Here is a 23,477-nt window from a genome sequence, read left to right on the forward strand (position 1 = left end):
GGATCATGAAAGCATTTCGAGGTAATGCATCTGCTTTCCCATGAGTGCAGGCAGGTTACATCTGTTAATATGTAATGTGGAATAGGACTCAATATCGAGACCTACTTACAGTACATGATTTCCCTAAAGCAAGATAAGTGCCAAGAGCAGAGTGCTAAATGAGCAAAACATCCAGTATGACCAGGAAAAATGCATGCACTGTATGTTATTATACCTTTCAAAATCTCTCTCCATGAACCAGTACATCATTTACTTCCTAATGAATCCCCTGGCACATACAAAATATCCCCTTATCTATTTTATTTTATACTACATCATTCTTATTCTACCACAGTACATCAAACAATGTTTTAATGAAGTTTCCCAGCAAAAGGGTAAAAAAAGAAAAAGTTTAAAACTTAAGTAAAATTATCCGGTCAATGTTGTTCTTATGCAAATAGGAGGGTGATATTTGGTTGATGAGTAACGGGTGTCCCCTTGCTCAAAAAACTTTACTGTTGTCCTAAACAAAGTGGGTTGCAGTGTTCTCCGATGTGCCGTATTCCCAATGGGGCAACACTCAATGTTTTTCTAACTTGCTTTCAGTTTTCAATACAATCTAAGGAGAAGTGCACTGCATGTGCACAGAGGACTCCTCCAATAGTTACTAATCTCTAATAGAAAAGAAGCTTTGAATAAAGGAGTAAAAAAGTTATTTATTTACTACAGCACTAACACCAAGTCTATAGCTGCATGCGCCGAATTTAGAAGATCATACACGGAACAAAACTTTGGCCAATTCAGACAATGTGGCTAAATGGGGATTGAGACGGACTTAAAAAACAGAAGTTCACACCAGCATCCGGCAGTCCATTGTTTTGCTCTGTCAGAGAAGCAAAACAAGGGAAAAAAAAGAAGCGCTGGTTCCATTGCACCAAGGACACCACTGGCGTATGACGGAGCCCATTGACTAATTTTGTTGGGATTCCCTCGGGGTGTCCGTGGTTTCACCAGAAACAATAGTGCAGTATGATGTGCTATCGTTTCTGGTATTCTCAGCCAGATCTGCGACTGAGGCCCCTACTGGACCCTTCAACGCAGATATGAATGAAGCCTAACTTGAAACTCTTGAGCCCCAATGCTGTTACAGGGCAGCCATCTACAAAATCTACTGATCTACTGGTGGCATTGTAGAATTGGCATATGAAGTGCAGCACTAGACCTTATTCTGTTTTTTTAACTCAACAAGATCACATCCTGACCTAAATGTATAGCACTGTCAATGAAAAAAACTAATTTTAAAGCAAAATGTCATAGACCTGGAAGTATTTCAAAGATCACGTGTTGGGGATTTCCCTCTAAAATTGTTTAATTATTTTTTGCATAAATTAGAATACATATTCTTTTTCAAGTACGTGATATAATCTAAAAACCTCTTCAGTCTGAAGGTTTTTAAAAAAAGTCCTGTGCTTAAGTAAATTGCAGCTAGATGAATATATTTGAAGTAGCACATCTCCTATAGGATGATAATCTAACTGTACAATTTAATTCAAAGTAAATCCAATTTAGAATATTAAAATCGACTCATAGAACACAATGTCTTAATAAAATGTTGTTGTAAGGATCAGTCCCACTATCTGCTGGAGTGTTGCAATAATAATATGCAGAGCAGCAGGGGAAAGTCAGATTTTTTTTGTGGCCTCCCTGTGTACTAGAGATAAGCGGATCTTTAAAAATCCTATTCTCCAAAATAAAAATCACTCTGATTCGCATAAATTTCCATCTGTAGCCTGCTGGAATTTGAATATCTGCGATCAGCCGTGCAGTTTATGGCTTTTGCCTGCTGTTTGAGCAGAATGAGTAAAAATATTGTATTAGTGAATTGTTAGTCAAGCAGTTTTCCAATGTATTCGAAAAGTAGCTACAAATTGGACCTATGCTAATCTTACTAATCTCTGCGAAGTATCTCAATTATGGAAATGCAGATTTTGGATAATGAAAGGAAATTCCTGCCCTAACCTTGAATGTCCATCTTTAAATACCACTTTGCTTCCACTAGAGGGAGCTTAGGAGCTTATGGCATACAATTTTACATTGAGCTCATTATTAACACATTATGCAGTAAACTCCTAAACTCTCTCTATTGCCAGCTGCATATCTGCTACTGTTATCTTTTAAATCTAGTCACTGAAGGGGATTTGGAGCTCTGTATCAGAAGAACAGAGCTTTGTCTGCTATTTTAGGAAATTAACGAGCACATAATTTTGAATCTAAAAACAACATGATGATAAAAAGGTGGAGATTCACGTTAAGGCCACATCAACACTATGCGTATTACATGTCGATTTCCCACGTGGAATTTCCCTGCGGCAAATTCGCTCCGTATTATAGTATTCGCAAAGTAATGAAATTTCAAGTAACAAACTAGATTTTATATTCGGCTGCTTGTCAATTTATCTTGCATTTCCGTCTTACAATTGTTTCTGACAAGTTATTAAAAGACATGCACCAAAATCCACAGAAAATAATAATCAACACCTGTTTCCGCATCTCAAAACGCATTCAAAATGCTATATTATTAGGTGCAGATTTTACCTACGGAATTTACCTGCACCTTTTCCGCATCAAATTCTGCAACGTGTGCATGTAGCCTTAACGGTTTGTCTATTTTTCACATCCGCTATCTATATTCACTATTAAATGATATGGATGTAATGGAGGAGTGACTCCAGCGTCAGGAACTAAATTTCCTGCTCTTGAACTCTGGACTCTCCAATCTTGACCGCTCTGCTTCAGAAAGCCTTGCTTGTTCTAGCTTTGTCCCAGCTATGATTGCTCCTCTTGGCGATAAGTTAGTGATTGCACTTGCTACGTAGCCAATCACAGTATTTGCTGCCCTATATTTACCCTCAGATTTGTACTTCTTTGTCTGATTATTCTGACTTGCCAGTAATCTAGCTTCCCTGTGCTTACCACTATGGCTCTCCATTCTATCCAACTCTGCATATGTTTGAACAAGGCTGACCTCTCGCCCCTGTGTACTGAACCCTCTATACATCTGATCACGGCTTATCACTCTCTCTGTTGCACTCCTTCACCTGCAGCCCAACCATCATTTAAGAATTATCCCAGAGACCGCAACCTGAAAATTTCCTTGCAACAAAGTCCATACACCTTGCGGTAGTTCTGGGTGGAGACCGGGAGATTTCTTAGACTCCGCACCCCAGCTTAGCCTGCACCAACCCAATTAGGGCTATTCTTCATTCCAGCTTGTTGCATTGCAGCTGCTTGAAGTGCTACGAATTTTGCATTACCACTGACTATTAGTTGTGAACTGTATAGTTGTCTTGACTATTGGATTCCAGACATGAGAACCAACATTGTTACAAACCGCTGGAGACGCCCCCCCCCCCCCATTGACCAGGTCGAAGAGTTGTTTTATAGCCCCCTGGAAAAATGTAGACAGCCCACTGATTTTTTTTTTTTTTGCAGGAGAAATGAGAATATTCCTGCTGCTTTCCCTGGCAAACAGCAGAACCCTCTACAGGATCAACTCATTAACAGGGGACCGGTTTAGTTGTGAAAACTAGACAACCTTTTAAGGTGGTCCTTCACCTCCTGGTGCTCTCCTTCTTTGGCTGGAACAACAGAATGCTATTTTTTTTTAAATCGCATCGGTTGCTATTTGAAACAAAATAGGATTTAATAAAGATGATGTCCAGGCCAAAGTCTTGCTTTTGTAAGTTAATTGGGCTAATCTTTGGCTTTTCCGTGTGTGATTCGTACAAATAATGAACATGCAATACATTTTTAAGTCCGTAGCACATGTTTTATTGTGCATAAAACCCCTTTACTTGCATTGGATCCAGAGTGACAGCGCATTTGGTGAAGATTTAGGTGCAGAATCCGGGTCTAAACCCTCATGAAATCTTGAACGTGTGAACATGGCCTAAAAGTGCTACACATGTTATTTTATTTATATAATCAGTTTAGGCTCTTGCAGCTCAATAGAAAAATAATTGTAGGTAACAGAAGCAAATTCAGACTGGCCCTATGGATCAGAGAATTTGCATTGATCAATGCTGTGCTTAACTATAACCCAAATTGGTGCTTGTCAGCCCTCATTGCTAATAAAGCAAAATTAATGCAGCCAGACTGTATCAAGTAAGATTAGAAGCATACATTATACGGGAAAACCATTTCCCAAGTGAGTTGATTAAGACTCTAGTCAAATTAAGAACATATTGGATAAAGCGTGTACAGCTTCTAATGCGCTGATAGTTTTATCATTAAATTATAATTTACAAAAGTTACAGTAAAAATGATTCTACTTGGTATAAAACTTTTGGCAAATAGTTTACCAGTGCAGATACTGTGAACCCTATGACAAACAGAGCAGTAAATGAAATGCTTAATTTGACACATTTAAATGATTAAGAATATAAGAATCATAATTCACATAAAATAATAGAATTTTAATATAAAGAAAAAACTCTAGTTAAAACTCCGATGTACAGCTCTGTTCTGCCGCTCCAACAGTATCAAGGTAATGGGCATACCGCAACTTTTCCAAACAATAAGATCAATAAGCAGGATAGATATGATGGCTGGTCTTATTAAGTATTAGGCTGGGTTCACACGAGCATGTTCAGTACGTAATGGACGGAAGTATTTCGGCCGCAAGTCCCGGACCGAACACAGTGCAGGGAGCCGGGCTCCTAGCATCATAGTTATGTACGATGCTAGGAGTCCCTGCCTCTCTGCAGGACAACTGTCCCGTACTGTAATCATGTTTTCAGTACGGGACAGTAGTTCCACGGAGAGGCAGGGACTCCTAGCGCCGTACATAACTATGATGCTAGGAGCCCGGCTCCCTGCACTGTGTTCGTTCCGGGACTTGCGGCCGAAATACGTCCGTCCATTACGGACGTTAATGTGCTCATGTGAACCCAGCCTTAAGGCTCAACATACTCAAACAATAAGTCAGGTGCGCAACAAGAGGGGCTTAAGAAGCATGTGCCTCTGGTGCTGGGTGCCCGCTCATTTTCTGCATTACTGCCATTTCCTTTATTTGTACCAGCACTAGACCGTTTGACATTCCCAAAAGAAGTCCTCAGGCAGTTGGCCAAAAACACTAAACTAATGCCTCCTAACTGATAGTACCCACTAAATGTCCCCCTGGAAGTCCCAATTTGGAGCCTGTAAAGAAATACTTACTGTATGCAGTACATCAGCCTGAGCTGACAGGAAAGAGATTACCTGTTAAAATTTGCAGCACCATTCTTTGTCATTGAACCAGTCAGGTAATTTCTTGGTAAATTAGTCGGGAAGGACATAGTGTTTTACATACAAATATTTTAGGGCATCAAAAAGACGCCATGGATAATGGAAGTTAGCAGTTGCTCCTGTTCCACTAAACAGGAATAAACGGTCCCCTGTACAGTATACAAATAGGGGCATGCGAGTCCTCTCAGTGCACCTCAAATGGCTGACAGTGGTCATGTGATAGCACCTTATGTCTGGCCACTGTCAGGATTTGAACCCAAAAACTCTTGTGTCCCAGGCAGCAGCTATTTTCACAGAGCTAACTAGTGCTGCTGGACAGCTCCAATGCTGAATCGGTTGTCTAGATGCTCTTGACTTTATCCAATGCGCTTTTTGATTGCCAGAATATTGAGCTTCCTGCCTGTAGTCTAGTTCCTTTCTGCCTTACTCTACAAACTGTTGCTGCTTATTTGTGTACCATACTTGGATTGTTTCCTGACCACCTCCCTGCCAAACATTACAACCTGTTGCTGCTTATCTATGTACCAAACCAGGACGGTTACTTGACTACTCTTGCTATTATCACCCTCCTGCCAGATTGTTTTAGCCACTGATCAGTCATTTACTGGGTGCAGGTTCACTCACTATCTCCCCTTCAGCAGGGACATATGGTCTTTAAAAACAACAAAACGAAATCTGAAACTTCACAATGCTAATGATCTATAATTTCTTCTTACTATGTGAAGAAGCCATAGCAAAATGTAACTATATATTTAATTCATTTGACAATACATTTAAATATTTTAGCCAAACGTCGCCAGCTTCACGTAATAGTAGATATTAGCTGCTTGAATGCAGCATTAGTGTAGTGTTCAAGGCCACAGGCCATCGGGTTTACTCACCTCCCTAAGCCCGCAGCCATGGATCCGTGAGCGCTGGTCCCAATCTCCTTCCTAGGAGACGCCAGCGCTCACTTCCGCTCTGGTCTGCTGTGACATTATCAACCACATGATTTCCTGGTCTATAAGAAGGCCCCAGCCCTTCTGATCCTTGCCTGATCATTGTTAGTATTCCCAAGTCTGTCTTGCAAATGGTCCCTTAGCGTTTCCTGTTCCTGGTGTTACCCGTGCCCTGTTACCTGTTCCTGTATCCCGTGCTGTGTTCTTGTTCCTGTGCCTACTAGTTGGAGTCGTGTCTACTACACCTGCTGTTGCCTTGTCATTTGCCTCGTCCAGTGGGATTCACCACGTCTGGCGCAACCTGCGGCACCTTTAGTCATCCGCCATGACTGGCGTAACCTGCTGCCCCCACCTCCATCCGTGACAGAGCTGCGGCCATTGTCTGGACTATCCAGGTACCCTTGTGCGGGACTTTGTATTTCTGGGGTTCCTGTTTGGCCAGCTGCCTCCCTGCTACGGCGGTGCGGCCTAGTGGGTCCACATACCCACATACAGTGACAATTAGTACTTTATCTTGTATATGTTCACCATATAAACTTTCTTTGTGTATAAAATAATATATTACTGACTTTAGAAAGTAAAGGAAGTAAAGTTTACATGTAAGGAAATCAGAGAAGTGAGGCCTATTTACATTAAAACTACAATATAAAGCTAGTATTGTGTCTGCTGCAATAAAGAGCTATGTGGGCACCATGTGGTACAATGTGACAGATATCAGTGATAACATTTAGAAGCATGGGAATGCATGTGATATTCCGTTTGACTTCAGCAGTTCAAAGACAACAGTTTCATTGAAATGTCATCAAGCGTTTCAATCACACACATGAATACAAAACCAGTGGAGAAGGCTTGTAAAATTGTTATATAGAGTTCACAATCTGGGATTGTTAGTTGAAGGTCAGATTTTATCTTACTATTTTACTTTGTGTGTTAATACCTTCTGGACTTCTAATCAGATTATTGTTTTTTAAACTTGAAATTTGATATTCTTTTATATTGTGTGTTACTTTTAAGTCTTTTATTGGGTACATGTTTCATGTTTGGACTCTTTTACTCCTTGTGGGAATACAATAAATCCATTATAGAAATTATATTTCCAGTTATTTTTTTCAATTTATTTTTGTTCGTCTTATATTTTAGATGAGAGATGGAACTTGCTTTCTAGCTGCCAGATTTATCACTTGGGCTATCATATAGACATACCTAACAGAGTATAGGAGTACTTTCCTCTAATGTAATATAACATCTGAAAAGGAACAGATTTATATATAAAAGGACAAAAAGAGTAGGATTTTGTAGCATTTGGCCAGCTTTATCTTCTAGAGGGCATTTTTATGTCACGGTTCATCCAGATCTTCTTATTTATAAGTAGAAGATCAAAGCTATAGTGAGAGCTGGACACTGACAATAGGAGAATAGAAAAGGGGGCTATAATTCAGTAAACCAATGTAGATTTACAGTATATGCCATTTAGGAAACTGTTATAGGCTGTCATTAATGAATATCACTTAGGAATGGCTGACTAGAACATTGAAGAAGTTTATATTGGAAGAAAACATATATTTAAAAAAATATATATATTTTTTTTTTATTGGAATGTTTTGTGGATTTCTTTCCCTTTCCAGATTTGTTACCGACCCCTGAATATAGACACGTATGTTCATCTAAATAAAGATAATGAATCTGGCACCTGAGTACATAGTTTTCTACTACGTTTTGACTTTGAATGGCCTAAATCACATTTCCTGAAAATATCAATAAAAAATTAAATACTAAAATCTGCATACCAATATTGGATTAAGAATTCAGAACACAGTACACCATAATTAGATCTAAAATCCCACAGGGATGGAAAAAGTCTATTAAGTATGCAGATACAGTGATTTCTATGTAAATGAATGGCTAAACTTATATCAAGTTCAGTTTTAATTTTTTTTTGCTGAGGGCAAAATGCCAGGGTCGTAGGCTGTCCTTAAAAAACACTCCATATTCTAATTTCCGCAATTCATTATGTATGTTAATTGCAATGACAAAATGCTTGTGGGTCAACTGCATGTTCCACAATGCTCTAGATAGCATGATTACCTCTTTCAACATAACTTCCACCTCTGGCTGCCATGTGATTTCAACAAGCAATGGAGATTTAGTATATTAATGGAATCATGGGTGTTAAAACGGATTTAGATAGAGTGATGGTGATTTCTAATGAGTAACATGGTTTGTAATTATTAAACCAAATTCTTTAATTAAATATTTTAAGTTAATTATCAAAACGTGTTATGAAAAGAATTAGTGATAAAATATATAATTTTAAATGTAACATAATGTTTTTGGCTTATTTTTATATTTTTCTTGCCAATCTAACACCAATTGTATGTGTATAAGGAATGTAACGTCTATGGCCGTGGACCATCATCCTGACTTACCCTCTGACAGCCGCGGCCATGGACGAGTGAGTTCCCGGCGGCATCTCCCTCCTGAGAGACGCCGGAACTAACTTCCTGGTTCGGACACAGTCTCCCGCAGGGCATGTGCGCCCGCGCATGCACGGCCTTAAAGCGCCAGTATGCATACAGTTGCAGAATACTGCAATCAGCCCACAATGCTTCAGGACTATAAAGGGGCTCTGTCCTCTCGATCCTTGCCTGAGCGTTGTTGTGTTACCTAAAGTTTGTCATTGCAAATGGTCTCCTAGTGTTTTCCAGTTCCCAGAGTTACCTGTTCCTGCTGCCTGTACCCTGTATCCCGTGCCGTCAAGAGTTGGAGTCGTGTTGTGCCCTCCGCTGCATCTATAGTGTCGCACCCCGCCAGGTGTCTGTCAGAGTCTAATCTTAGCCTGAATCTACCGATACTGTCTACATTGCCTCAGGTACCCTTTCTGAACTATAGACATTGCATTCTACCTGTTTGGCCAGCTGCTACCCCGCTACGTGGTATGGTCCAGTGGGTCCACACCCCGCGCCGTGACAAGGAAAAAGAGCTTCAGGTAATTTTTAAGCTTTTTTTGCTTTATGGGACTCTACATTTTTAGCGGCTTACCTCCCATTTGTCTGAAATAAATAGCTTGTCCTCTTTTGAATGTTTGTCGCACAAGTATGCCTGTAATTTCATAGAGAATATATAGCAATAATTGTGAAATTATAACAGATACATAGAAGGTAGCCTGGAAGGTTTGTCACAACTAGAGGCGTAGATTGTACTACCTGGGGCCCAATGCAAATTTTGTAATATGACCCCCACCTACCATCGATCTGTCACGATCTAGGGGTATGTAGAGCCACTAGGCCGCTCTGCTTTTGCGGAGAGGCAGCTGGCCAAGTCACAATCTATGCAAAAGTCTGTACAAGTTCGTAGCACAAGGGTACCTGAAATAGTCCAGATGGTGGCGGGGCTCTGGCATGGATGGTAGTAGGTGCAGCAGGTTGCACCAGACATGACGAATGACAGCAGGTGCAGTAGGTTGCCCTAGACGTGGCGGATGACAACAGGTGCAGTATGTTGTACCAGACGTGGCGGATGACAACAGGTGCAGTAGGTTGCGCCAGACGTGGCGGATGACAACAGGTTCAGTAGGACATGGCTCCAATCACTAAACAGGCTCAGGAACAATAACACAGCAAGGGATACAGGATACATGTAGCAGGGCACAGGAACGCTGGGAATGGGACAACACTAAGGAAGCATTTGCAAGACTAACATGGGAATTTCAAACAACGCTCAGGCAAGGATCAGATGGGCCGGACCCTTTTTATAGTTCAGGGTGATCTAGGAATAATTATTTACATATGCGCACGCTGGCCCTTTAAGACCGAGAACTAGCACGCGCCCTTAACTGAGAACTGCCTGACAGAGCGGACGCATGTGCCAGCATCTCCAGGGAGGGAGACACCAGCAGGAAGAGGAAGATCTGCGGGAGGTAGGTAAGTGGAAGTCGTGGTCTGTGACCGCGGCCGTAACAGTATCATTTACAATACTGGAGTTTTCCTTTGCAGCAGAGGGGCCCTTCTTTGCGACCAGGGTGGATGCAGCTGCTACCTCTGCACCAATTATAGCTAAACACTGATCATAGCCTTGATAGTGTTTTCCCATTGAGGTAAATAGATCTAAATGCATCAGATCTTCCAAAGATATAACAATTTCAAATTCAATTTTGCGAAATGTGCCTTTTTCTAAATTAGTACCTACAGGTGGTATTACATGGGCAAATTTTCACCCAATAAAGTTTGATCCAATCAAATGTAGCAAAGATTGGAACACATGGGGACGAATTATAATTAGAATCATTCATCCCTATACATTTTGTATCTTGTGGGCAGCACATCCCCGGTTTATATAGGAAGATGTGCTGTCAACATGCTTACATTTTTTGGACCGCATAAAAGATGGGATCAGCCGACAAATGAGTGTTTGTCAGCTGATTGCTGCCCTGTGTACACAGGATAATTATGGGGAACGAGCGTTCATACAAGCACTCGTTCGCCCGATCATTGGCCCATGTAAAAGACCCTTTACCCGATGTCCATTTCACTCTTTCGTAAAGACAATCCATTGCTGGTGATAATGTCCAACCAACAGTTAGGTTGCCACGCAAGCACAGATTTCTCTTTCACTGTGGTGGCTCTGCAAAGCGATGTCTGTTCTGACCAGCACTTTCTCATTTCCTTCCTGCACATACGCTGTAGCTCTCACACGGCCTGCATTGCAAGGAATGGTGGGAGAGACATCACAGCGGTGCAATTTAAATTTAACCTGCATGTGCGGTCAATAAAAGCCAACCTACTTTTAGTAGGGTGTAAAAACCCTTTAAGGCTGAAATGGATATGTTCACCTTTTAGGCCTCTTGCACACAGATGGCTTACAGATCCTAGTGGTATGGATCAGTGATATGATGCCAATAAAGTTCCGTGATCCAATACCACACCATTTGTTTTTTTTTTAAACATATTCCTTGAAAATTTGGAAGACAAGAAACCTGGCTTGCTCCATCACATGCTGGTTTACTAGGGGAGTACTGGGCAGGAATATGGTGCCTCAGAGATGCATCTTACCGTGGCTCATGGAGTAGGGACTTTGTGGGCCACGTGCATGAGCTCTTGATGAGGTTAACGTAAAAGACTATGTTCACATGGTAAAATAATGTTGTTTTTTTTTTTAGGCACAACAAGGCAGGAAGGAGAAGTATAAAAAGGGAAGATTTATCTTTCTTATTATTCAGAGCAGTTCAACTGCCTGGAAAGACAGTTTGGTCACGCGATGTTCTTTAGTTGATTCAACATAAGACGACTGCTGGTAATATTGATTAGTCACGGAGATAATTGATCAAAATGTTTGAATAACAACTTTAAATATCTCATTTCCTACCACATGAAGCGATTAGTTAATCCACCCTTCTCCATTTGTGTTCCTCTAATATTCATAGTGGTGGGCCAACTCTACATCAGTAGTATGTTTATAAAATTATGTTGTAGGGTGACTATACAAACCGTGAGAATGGATCATGATAGTTATTGGACGGACAACAGGTTTTTTTTAATGGATCCGTAGCCTCTTTAGTGTTCTATAATACATATCCCTAATTTTCCTCCAATTCCATCTCCTCTACGTGTGAAGTTCTCAAAGCAAAGCTGGCTGGTCACCCTAACACATCTAGTGCAAAAATAACAAAATAATACAGCATCCAAATCCAAAGTCCAAATAGCATGTGTGCAAGTCAAAGAAAGAGAGCTCTGTCCAACTGGCCTACCAACACAATATCTACCAACAGTAATAGACAGCACTCACGTCTTGATGCAAAATAGTATGTTAACTTGAATCCGCTCTTGCAGCCTTTCTCAAGAACCTCATCTGGGTCCACCAGATCCTCTCAAGTCTTCGTCCCTCGCACTCATATCTACGGTGCTGCCCAACACTTGCTCTCTTCAGTTAGCCGCTTTCCTCTACTGAGAAGTGCTGATAAGTTGCAGTATGCGCCTGTCACACAATGCAAGTCTATTCCCATGTGACCGGCGCTGTTCCCTCTTCAATGCACTTCGGCATCTTGAACATAGTCAGTGCAAAACAAAGCTGTAACAGGGTAGCCATAGAAGTGCCTAGCCCCTTTACTGTATCTTCATATGCCTCCAATTTCCTATGGAGGCATACAGAGATTTTTATCAACATAAATCCAACAGAACAAACTACCGGCATGCTCCATCATATATGTCATATTACAAAGGTAGACCTAAAGGAAAACTCTCAACGTACCCCTGCACCTGTCACATTATCCGCAGCTGTAATTGGTTGAACACCATTTTCTAAAAGGCAGTTCTTGAATTTATTCAAGAACTAGAACAAAAGAAATGTAACATGTTTTACTAGAGCTTTGTGCCACTCACCAAGTATGAACATGCATGTCCTGTTTTTATTTTTATTTCAATAGAAACTAAAAATGCATGCATCACTTTCTATATATCACTACTTTACACTCTTCTAACTGATCTTCTGTATTATCACCATCATATCCAGCATAAATTGAATCCTATATCCGCTTCTATTTAAGCCAGACTTAGATCCCATAATACTGGATTTAAATCCTGTCATTACATCCAGTAATGTGTGTAAATCAGGTTTATCTGTAAAGGAAATCCGATTTTGACCTCTAACTCAATCTGTGAGCTACAAGAAATTCCTGGGCTAAATATAGGAATACTTTTAATTTCAACTCAATTATTTTGATTACATTATTTATAATCATCTCCTGGATCCCCATTTTTATACATATTAGAACATTATATTGTGTTCCTATGGGGTCATATTATGTATAGTGTATGCCTCCTGTATGGAGCCTCCGTAAGGCACTATATTCACTCTTAGTAGCTACGTTTCTGCAGCATGTGCATAGATTTTTACAAACCCCATTCAGATGTATGGAGCAGTTTCAGAAATTTCTTCCCACAAATCTGGCGTGTGTGAACACACCCAAAGCTTACAAACACAGGGTGGTACTGGCATAGCAGAGAGACACAGCAAATCTGCATGTCAATACCTTTAGGCCGGGTTCCCACGTAGTGTAAATGCTGCAGAGTTTCCGCAACGGAATTCTGCAGCATTGACGGTAGCAGCAAAGTGAATGAGATTTAGAAAATGTCATGCCCACGCTGTAGGGGAAAAAAACGCACAAAAGTAGTGTGGAAAGTGTTCTGTGGTGCGTTTTTCAATTCCGCATGTCAATTTATGAAGCGTGTTCTGTGTGGAGATGCTGCGTGTTCTGTGCGGAGATCCTGCGTGTTTTGCCCATAGACCTCAATGTGGAGCAGAAATTCTGCAACAGATTTATGTTGTTGCGGTTTTTACAGCGTTTACACAGCTGAAACGCAGTAAAAAATGCTGGAAAGGTGCACATATACTTTGCTAAACCAATGTTTAACCTAAATCCGCAGGTAAAACCGCTGTGGAAAACACGCAGCGCTTCCGCAGCAAAATAGTGCGTTTTTCCTGCTCATTTGGTACAGATTTCTGTGACAGATTAACCAGTGTTTTTCTAGACAATCTGTTGCAGAAAATCTGCAGCGCACCCTTTGTGTGGGAACATACCCTTAGGCCCCATGCACTTGACCGTAAAATCATCCGTAATTAGGGGCCCATTCATTTCTATGGCCGACGGACACCTTCCCGTATGTCTCCGGGAGGGTGTCCATTCCGTAGAAACCTGCCGAAAAAAAATAGGACACCTATTTTTTTTATTTTCCGGACCGTACTCTTATACTTTATGGGTTGTAATTACGGGCACGGTCATGTGCATGAAGCCTCCTGGCGGATCTGCTGCAGGTTTTCTGTCCAGACTTGCGGGTGAAAATCTTCAACGTAGCAGCAAAGTATATTTTCAAAAAATCGGATCCACATGCTGTTGAAAAATTTTTTACGTAAATTGATCTGCAGTGCATATCAATTTATGTTGCATATTTTCACTATGGATTTCACTACTTCATGGAGAGGAAAACCACAAAAAATAATCTGCATCAAAATATGTATATTTAACGTAGAAAATTTGCTTTAGGCGTTTTAATGGCTGCATTTTCTGTAGCGAGTGGACATATCATTTGAATGGGCTCCCACTAGTAGGATTCGCTGCGTAAAAGTACGCAAATTGTTGTGCAGTTTTTCTAACAGAATCTCCGCTGGGCAAAAAAAAAAAAGAATCTATACTTACCCCAGGATGTTGTCATGGCGACGCAGTCCGGCCTCCTGGGATGAAGCTGCAGCCCATGTGACCTCTGCAGCCTATGATTGGCTGCAACAGTCACATGGGGTGAAACGTTGTCCAAGGAGGCCGGCCTGGATGAACAACAGAAAAAAGTATCGCTACAACGGCCGGGGGTAAGTAAAAAAAAAAAAAAGCTTTCTTTTTTCTCATTTGTGATTTTTGCGGCGCTTCTGCTGAAAAAGTCGAAAAACACTTGGCTATTTGTTGCGGGTTTTATATCCCTATTGAATTCAATAGGAATAACCCGCAACAAAAAAGCAACGAATATGCATTTAAAATCTGCACCGTGGGTCAATTTATGAACATTGTCGCTGCTGATTTTTTCTGCATTATCTGAATGAGATTTCTTAAAATCCTATTTGCTTTTCTGCTACTGTAAATGCTGCGGAATTTCCACACAGAATTCAGTTGCGGAAATTCTGCAGCGTTTACCCAGCCCACATTTGCATGAGTACGTTTTTGACCGCTTGGTGAAAACCGCATCAATAACTGCGTTTAAAACCGCACGCATTTTACCGTGAACTGCTGTGGTTTTGTGAAATCAATGGGAGGCATTTTTGGCCATTTTTTGGCGCGTTTTCCGAATCGGTTTCCGCGTCAAAAAACGTGTCAAAAAACTCTGTGTGAACTGGCCCTTACTCTAGTTCTAAACTGTCTAAATTTCAGACTATTAAGAAATCTGCCCCAGTGTCTTTTCTGAAATCGAACAGTTTTGCAACTTTTTTCTCTGCCGCATCCTTATCATCCCAAGTGAAAAGGATTTGCTTCATAAAAAAAAAGTTGGATTCCGCACAGTAGCTCAGAAGTCATAGGCTGGGTTCACACGTGGCGGAATTTCACTTAAATTCACGTGTGGTCATGCCCATACATTAACTTTACAATTACAGCTGGAACTCTTATCAAATCTCAGATACAACAGAACTTATAGATAAGTGTGAAAAAAATTAACTAATTCCACCATGTTGTCTTGTATTCTATACTTCCATTTTAACTTCAATATTAGGCTATGTTCAACCGCCTCGCGGGAGAAAGAAGGGACATGCCCTATCTTCAGGCATTTACGCCTCTGACCTCCCATTGACTTCAATGGGAGGCTGAGAAAGCGTATTTCGCGTCGTTTTATGCCCGCGGCACTCAATGGCCGGGGGCGAAAAACGCCGCCGAGATCGGCGTGCAAGGAGAGGAAAATCTGCCTCAAACTTTCAAATGGAATTTTGAGGCAGAAATTCCGCCTGCAAAAAACTCTGTGTGAACATAGCCTAAGAATGATACTTTGAGAGAATATATTTCTGTTTTGCTGTGTTTAGGGAAATCTTTACTAGATAAAAAAAAGTGTTGAAGAGAAATGAAATCAGCAAAAATAAAGACTGAGGGAAAACTGATGACTCAAAAGCCCACCCTCTACGCCCTCCGATACAGGAGAAAATGACTTAACATTCAATGAATTGATAGGAAAATATTGCAATGCCATGAAAATATTGTGAATGTAATTTGTTTTGTGCAAACTCAAGAGAAAATATTATAGTTGATGTAGTAAAAGTTCAGTCCATAAAGCTGTATATAAACTCACTCATAACGTATGGAAGGGCAGTCGGCCATCACTTGCGGAGTGACATCATTATGACACTTCTGTGAAACCTTCTCTTGAGAAAATAAATATGAATGAATCTGGAGCAACTGTTTGACTCTGAATTATCCGCAACATAAGACATTATAGACCCGCAGAGCTATTGTGCTGTATTTAAGTTTTTTCTCCTAATTTATAAAGCTAAAACTTATTTTTGCTTCCCCTTTGCTGCAAAGAGACTTTGATACACAGCCTCCTGAACTGTTTACATGGCTAGAAAAATCAAGTTTCACACCTGCCAATTTAACACTCAAACCACGAAGCAGCAGGGATCCAAGTTACTGTAATATGCACTTAGCTAGAACTGCAGAAGCATGGTCTCCGATATCACAATCTATTATATATGCACAAACATCTGTTATACAAGAAAAACATGAAAAACATTTCCAATACCTCAATATCCAGTGGGTCCTTGCTCAGCATGCAAGCCATGTTGCTACAATTCTCTACGTGTCTTTGGCAATAGCTTTGAGAATGAGATTATTATGATTGGGGGTTTTTTATGCTGTATTTATGTCTGTAAATTTACTAACAGATCTCTAATCGGGAATAGGTTACACTTCAGACTAACAAGTGGTTTATGAGAGGGAGGAAGAAGAGGGAGTATTCAGGGTAGGCGTGTATACTCCGCAGACATGTGACTTATGGAACAAAGGTCCTGTTTTCATTGCCATAGGTACATGCTCCGGCTGGACACAGCAGTCTCCATGTGTCAGGAATACAGGGGATTGTGCTGAATAAGGCTGGATTCACACGAGCATGTTACGTCCGTAATGGACAGAAAGTATTTCGGCCGCAAGTCCCGGACCGAACACACTGCAAGGAGCCTGGCTCCTAGCATCATAGTTATGTACGACGCTAGGAGTCCCTGCCTTGCTGCCGGACAACTGTCCCGTACTGTAATCATGTTTTCAGTACGGGACAGTAGTTCCACGGAGAGGCAGGGACTCCTAGCGTCGTACATAACTATGATGCTAGGAGTCCGGCTCCCTGCAGTGTGTTCGGTCCGGGACATGCGGCCGAAATACGTTCTGTTCATTACGGACGTAATATGCTCGTGTGAATCCAGCCTTAAGCAGTGACGTGAAATAAGAATTCTAGGAATTTTATGTTATTTTTGTATCTCCACAAAAGTATTAAAATCATAGAAATTGAATTGATAAATTACCGTAATTATGTATGCAGCTATAAAACTCAGTGTAGGCCTCCTTTACACTAACGCTGGGTTCACATACACTATTTACGTTTTAGCCCCGAATTACGTCCGAAAATGCGCCTCAAAAGCGTCAGCAAACATCTGCCCATTCATTTGAATGGATCTTATGATGTTCTGTGCCGACGGTCATTTTTTTTACGCGCCGCTGTCAAAAGGCGGCGCATAAAAAAGACGCCCGCGTCAAAGAAGTGCCTGTCACTTCTTCAGACGTAAATGGAGCCGTTTTCCATGGACTCCATGGAAAAACAGCTCCAATTACGTCCGTAATGGACGCAGCGAAAGACGCCTGCACATGCCATTACGGCTGAAATTACGGTGCTGTTTTCTCCTGAAAACAGCACCGTAATTTCAGCCGTAACGGACGCTGCCGTGTGAACATACCCATACTATTTTTTTTTCCTCTTTCTGAGGCCTTATTCACATGGCCGTGCTCGGTCCGTGATATGCGGACCACATGTCGGCCGCATTTCCAGCCCGTATATCATGGACCGAACGCGGCTGTGTGAATAAGGCCTATAAGTTTTAGTGGCATTTTTTATTTAGTGGCATTTTGTACATGCATTTTTCCCTGGCATGTTTAAAGTTCTATAAAGAAGTTATGGGAAAAATTCACCAGAAAAAATATCATACCTAGAGCATGCTATGTGTTGATAAAAACACTACTGACCCTGACTACTGCATGTGTATGCCTTTGCATAGTCTATAAACTTTATACAAAAACGTTTTTGACCCAAAAAAAAAATAGCAGAAAAACGGCAAAGAAAATTTTTGGGTAAAAAATGTTGTGGGCGGATATCTATGGTGAAATTTTTAAAGCTTACATACACAATATTTTGGTTTGTGGCGTTTTTTTTTCAAAACAGCATGTATGCCGTTTTTTGCGCATTTACAAAATGACACTAAGGCCCCATGCACACGACCGTGCATGTAATCACGGTCCGTGATTACAGGTACGGCCGGCTGCGGACGGCTTTGGACAGTCATCCACATTTGCGGTCCGTGCTCCCATTATAAAGTATGGGAGCACAGTTCGTAATAAAAAACATAAGACATGTCCTATTTTTTACGGAAGCTTTCGACGGCACGAGCACCTTCCCGTAAATATATGGCAAGGTGTCTGTCGGCCATAGAAATGAATGGGTCCGTAATTACGGTGGTGTGCATGGGGCTTAAAGCTGGGTTCCCACGGGTCGTATATGCTGCATAAAACTAAGCAGCATATCTGACCTCCGTTGACGTGTAGTCCAGCCGCCTGGAATGACGCTGCAGTCCATGTCACCGCTGCAGCAGTCACATGGGATGAAATCTTATCCCAGGAGGCCGGCCTGGAAGGAGAACTGAAGAAAGTGTCGTTCAGACAACGCCCAGGTTGTAAGTATAAGCTTCTTTTTTTTCTGAGTTGCGATTTTAACTTCGGAATCGCTGCGAATCCGGCACAAAAGTCGCAACACTTGGCTTTTTGTTGCTGGTTTTACATCCCCATTGAATTCAATGGGGAAAAACCTGCAACAGAAAAGCAAAGAAAACGCAGTATAAATTGACATGCTGCAGTTTTAATATCAGCATCGCAGGACAAGTTATGAACGTTTCACTGCGGTTATTTTTTTTGAAGCGTGGGGATGAGATTTTCTAAATCTCATTCACTTTGCTACTACTGTAAATACCGTAATATTTTCACACAGAATTCCGATGCGGAACCTGGCCTAAGTCCTCCTTCACAAACACAATTTTTCTGGCATCAAAGACGCTTCCAAAAGCAATAGCGTTATTAGAATGTTACATGCAAATTTTTATGTTTTTTTTTGTGGCATTTTAGTGTCATTTTTGGTTTTAGTGGCGCTTTTTTCAAAACACAGCATGTAAACGGCAACAAAAAAACACTTCTGAGAATGCTGGCGTTATTAAAATGTTATATGTATTTCTTATGCTGTTTTATGGTGTTTATTATTTAATTTCATTTTGTACATGCTTTTTTTCTTGTGCTATTAGTCCTATGGAGAAGTTTATAGGAAAAACTTCGGAAAAAACGCCATACCCAGAGCATGCTCTATTTGGTAGAAAATGCCACTGACCACAACATTTCCTCAGAAAGGCCACAAACCAAAATGCCGTTGTATGTAGTCTATTTTATCTTTCACTATAGACATAACTCCCAACTTTCAAGTATCGCAAAGAAGGACAATTGATGTCGCGCGCATAGCGTGGCACGGCGATTTTTTTATTTTAAGCCATGCCTCTAACCCTGCCCAATCCACGCCCATAAACACCCGGTTCAGCCCACACAGTATCATGCTTAACCCATAGAACCCCAGCACCGTATAATGCTACAATTGCGCCCCCTCCACAGTATAATACCCCATAGTGCCTCCCGCACAGTATAATGGCAAATAGCTGCCCCCGCACAGTATAATGCCCCATACACTATAATGCCCCCATAGATTCACCCATACAGTATAAAGCCAACACAGATGCCCCATACAGTATAATTCCCACACAGATGCCCCCACACAGCATAATGCCCCATAGATGCCTCCATAAAGTATACAGCGAACACAGATGACCCCATACAGTATAATGCCCACACAGATGCCCCATACAGTATAATGCCCCATAGCTGTCCCCATACAGCATAATGCCCTTATAGATGTCCCATACAGTATAATGCCCCCATAGCTGCCTCCATACAGAATAATGCCCACACTGATTCCCCCATACAGTATAATGCCCCATAGTGCCACAATATCCCTGTAGATAGTGCCACAGTGCCTACTGTAGATAGTGCCCATAAAGAGTGTGCCCATGTTCACATACCACCACAATGCCCATGTAGTGCCACAGTGCTCACCTATAAAGTGCCAGTGGCCACATAGTGCCACAGTGCCCATGTAGATGGTGCCCATATAGTGCCACAGTGCCCATGTAGATAGTGCCACAGTGTCAATATATTAAGTGCTGGTGCCCACATATACAGTGCCAGTGCCCAAATAGTGCTACAGTGCCCATTTAGATGATGCCCATATAGTGCCACAGTACCCATGTAGAAAGTGCCACACCCTTCTTAACAATAGCGCCACCCTGCCTGTAGATAGCGCTACCCCCCCCCTATATATAACTCCATTGGAGGTACCTCTAGGAGTGGAATCCCCAGCTAGAGAATCGGCCACGCTGTGGCCGAGGATTTCTCTCTAGGAGGAACCCTTGACGTCACTTTTCCTATAAAGATAGTGATGCCAGGGTCTTCTCCAGGACCGGAACGCTCTGGCCGGGGATCCTGCTTCAGGAAGAGCCCCTGACATCACTGTCCAAGGTGACGCCAGGGGATTCTACAGGAGTGGAATTACCGGCCAGAGCTTCTGCAACGCTCGGAGTCTGGAGTCCATATATGGACAGTGACGTCAAGGGCTTTTCTAAGACAGGAGTCCCTGGCCAGAGAGCTTGTGCTGATCTGGCCCGGGACTCCATAGTTGAATGTTGAAACCGGGGCATATCCCCGGGACAGTCGGACACTGCCCAGGGTCCAGGACTGTCCTGCTGAATCCGGGACAGTTGGAAGGTATGCTATAGATTCAAAAATAGTATCTGGCTGCATTAAAAAAACCGCATCAAAATGCCTTTAATGCAAGGTTTACACACGTAGTTTTGATGCAGTTGGTGTGGCAGTTTTTGGCTCCGTTTTTTATGCAAAGCCAGATATGGATCCAAAAGTAAGGAAGGGTATAAAGAAAAGGCTGATGCACCTATTTCTTTTGTGTCCACTCCTGTGTTTGGCTAAAAAAAACGGATAAAAAAACTTCCGCAAAAATGCATAAAAAATGCGTGTGTGATCCTGGTATTAAAAACGCCATAAAAAAAACGGCAAAAGGCAGCAAAACACTGTGTGTGTGTGTGTGTGTGTGTGTATCCAGCCTTATGTAGCAAAATCAACCTCCAACATGCACCCACCTCATTAACTCTTGAAGCTCCCCATCAGCTCCATATCATCCTTTGTTGTTGGAGAAAAAAAATGAAATAAATCCAGCTCCATTATATGGCATGAGATAGAATATGTTTTAATTTTATTTTCTGACAGATTCATATAGAAAACCTTTGTGTGCCTTATGTATAGAATCAGGGGCACAAGGAGGTAGTATGCACCCATAGCAGTATGTGCCAGGTGCAGGGGTGTAGCTAAAGGCTCATGGGCCCTAAAGCAAAGGTTCTTCTTGGGCCCCCCCCAAACTTCTCTTGGCCGACGGTCCTGCAGCTTTCAGCTGCAACGCTGGGTCTAAGCGACCCAATGATCCAGCACTAGCAGCCAGGGGCGTCACTAAGGTCTTGAAACGTTAGGGGAAATAGCCTCAATACATGTACCAAAAAAATGTGTGTATGTGTATGTATATGTGTGTGTATATGGGAGTCAGCAGATCTATAACTCTACGACCCTATAGCTATGGAAAAGATTAAATACAGTGGCTTAGCAGACTTTATCACATATGATTGGTTTAGATACATTAGCTCAGCAGACAGTATCACATATCATAGAATTAGATATAGGGCCCAGCTCGCTGACATTGCGGCTCCAGCTTTGGACCCAGGAAAGGTAAGTATAAGAATTGTTTTGCTTTTTTATGTGTTACTAATTATTTTTGTGTGCTTGTGTTTTTTTACAAGTTCGGTTGTTGGACTACTTCGGATTCGAGGACTACTTCGATAACGGCGTTTTTTTTTGTTCTCAATAAAATGGTTAATGAGGGTTGTGTGGGATTTTTATTTCCCAAAAATATTTTTTCTATGTCTTTGTATATTTCGAAACTTTATTACTACCACCTCAGTAATGGCCGCTGGCTGGTTGACCACGTCCATTACTAAGGCGGGGCTTAATGTTAGGCATAAAGAGACTAACTCTAACCCCCATTATTACCCCGGTACCCACCGCCACCTGGGGTCCTAGGAAGAGCCGGGTACGATCCAGTACCCGACCATCTGTAGTGATGGAGGGGCACTGGCGCGGCGACAGGCTGGTATCATTAGGCTGGGAAAGCCCAAAAACAGTGGCCTTTCCCACCCTGGTAATGCTAGCCTGCTGCTGCTATGTTGTATTTGGCTGGTTATTAAAATGGGGGAACCCCACATCGTTCTTTCCAATTATTTATTTCTTTCTTTATTTTAAAAAATGACGTGGGGTCCCCACATTTTTCATAACCAGCCAGATACAACACAGCAGCAGCAGCCTAGCATTACCAGGGTGGAAAGGGCCACTGTGTTTTGGGCTTTCCCAGCCTAATAATACCAGCCTGCGGCCGCCACAGTGCACGATCATCACTGCAGATCTTCGGACACTGGATCGTACCCAAGTCTTCCCAGTACCCCTGTTGGCGGTTGGTATCAGGGTAATAATGGGGGTTAGTGTTAGCCTTTTCAACAGCTAACACTAAGCCCCGCCTTAGTAATGGACGCTGTCAATCAGTCAGCGGCCATTACTAAGGCGGTAGTAATAAAGTTTAAAAAAAATACAAAGACATAGAAAAAATAGGTTTATTGAAATAAAAAAAACACCACACACGACCCTCATTAACCAATTTATTGATAATAAAAAAAAGCCGTCATCGAAGTAGTCCTCGAATCCGACATAGTCCAACGGCTGAACATGTAATAAAACACAAACACAAAAAAAACATTAGTAAGGGCCTGTTCACATCACCGCTGCCATTCCGTTGAGGGTTTTCGTCGGAGGTTTCCGTGGGGGAACCCCTCGATGGAAAGGCAAACTGAAACCTCAGCTTCCGTTTCCCTCACCATTAATCTCAATGGTGACGGAAAGGTTGTAAAAGTTTCCGTTTGTCATCGTTGTGACAGGGTTCCGTTGTTTTGACAGAATCAATAGCGCAGTCGACTGCACGAACGGTTGCGTCAAGAACAACGGAACCCTGTCACAACGGTGACAAATGGAAACCTTTAGCAACCTTTCCATCACTATTGAGATCAACGGTGAGGGAAAGGGAAGCTGCGGTTTCAGTTTGCCTTTCCGTTGAGGGGTTACACGACGGAAACCACCGATGGAACCCCTCAACGGAAGGGCAATGGTGATGTGAACACAGCCTAACAAATATGGTGGGCTTAAATACAGGGCCCATGTGCATGTGTGATACTGTTTGTTGGACCCTGTATCTAAGCCTACCACAAGGTAGGCTTAGATACAAGGTCCACCAG

At 41.9% G+C, this 23,477-nt stretch overlaps 1 protein-coding gene across 3 annotated transcripts in view; it reads right to left on the reverse strand.

Moving 5' to 3' along the window:
* Positions 1-16,646, reverse strand: part of DPYD (dihydropyrimidine dehydrogenase) — a 751,325-nt gene extending 734,679 nt beyond the window's left edge. For all 3 annotated transcript variants that reach the window (XM_075833172.1, XM_075833173.1, XM_075833174.1), the window contains exon 1: positions 16,466-16,646. In XM_075833172.1, coding sequence (XP_075689287.1) covers positions 16,466-16,504 — 39 coding nt within the window. In that variant the 5' untranslated portion in view covers positions 16,505-16,646. The remainder of the gene's footprint in view (positions 1-16,465) is intronic.
* Positions 16,647-23,477: the final 6,831 nt, after the last annotated feature.

This window comes from Rhinoderma darwinii, chromosome 7 (assembly GCF_050947455.1).
Source record: "Rhinoderma darwinii isolate aRhiDar2 chromosome 7, aRhiDar2.hap1, whole genome shotgun sequence".
NCBI lineage: Eukaryota > Metazoa > Chordata > Amphibia > Anura > Rhinodermatidae > Rhinoderma > Rhinoderma darwinii.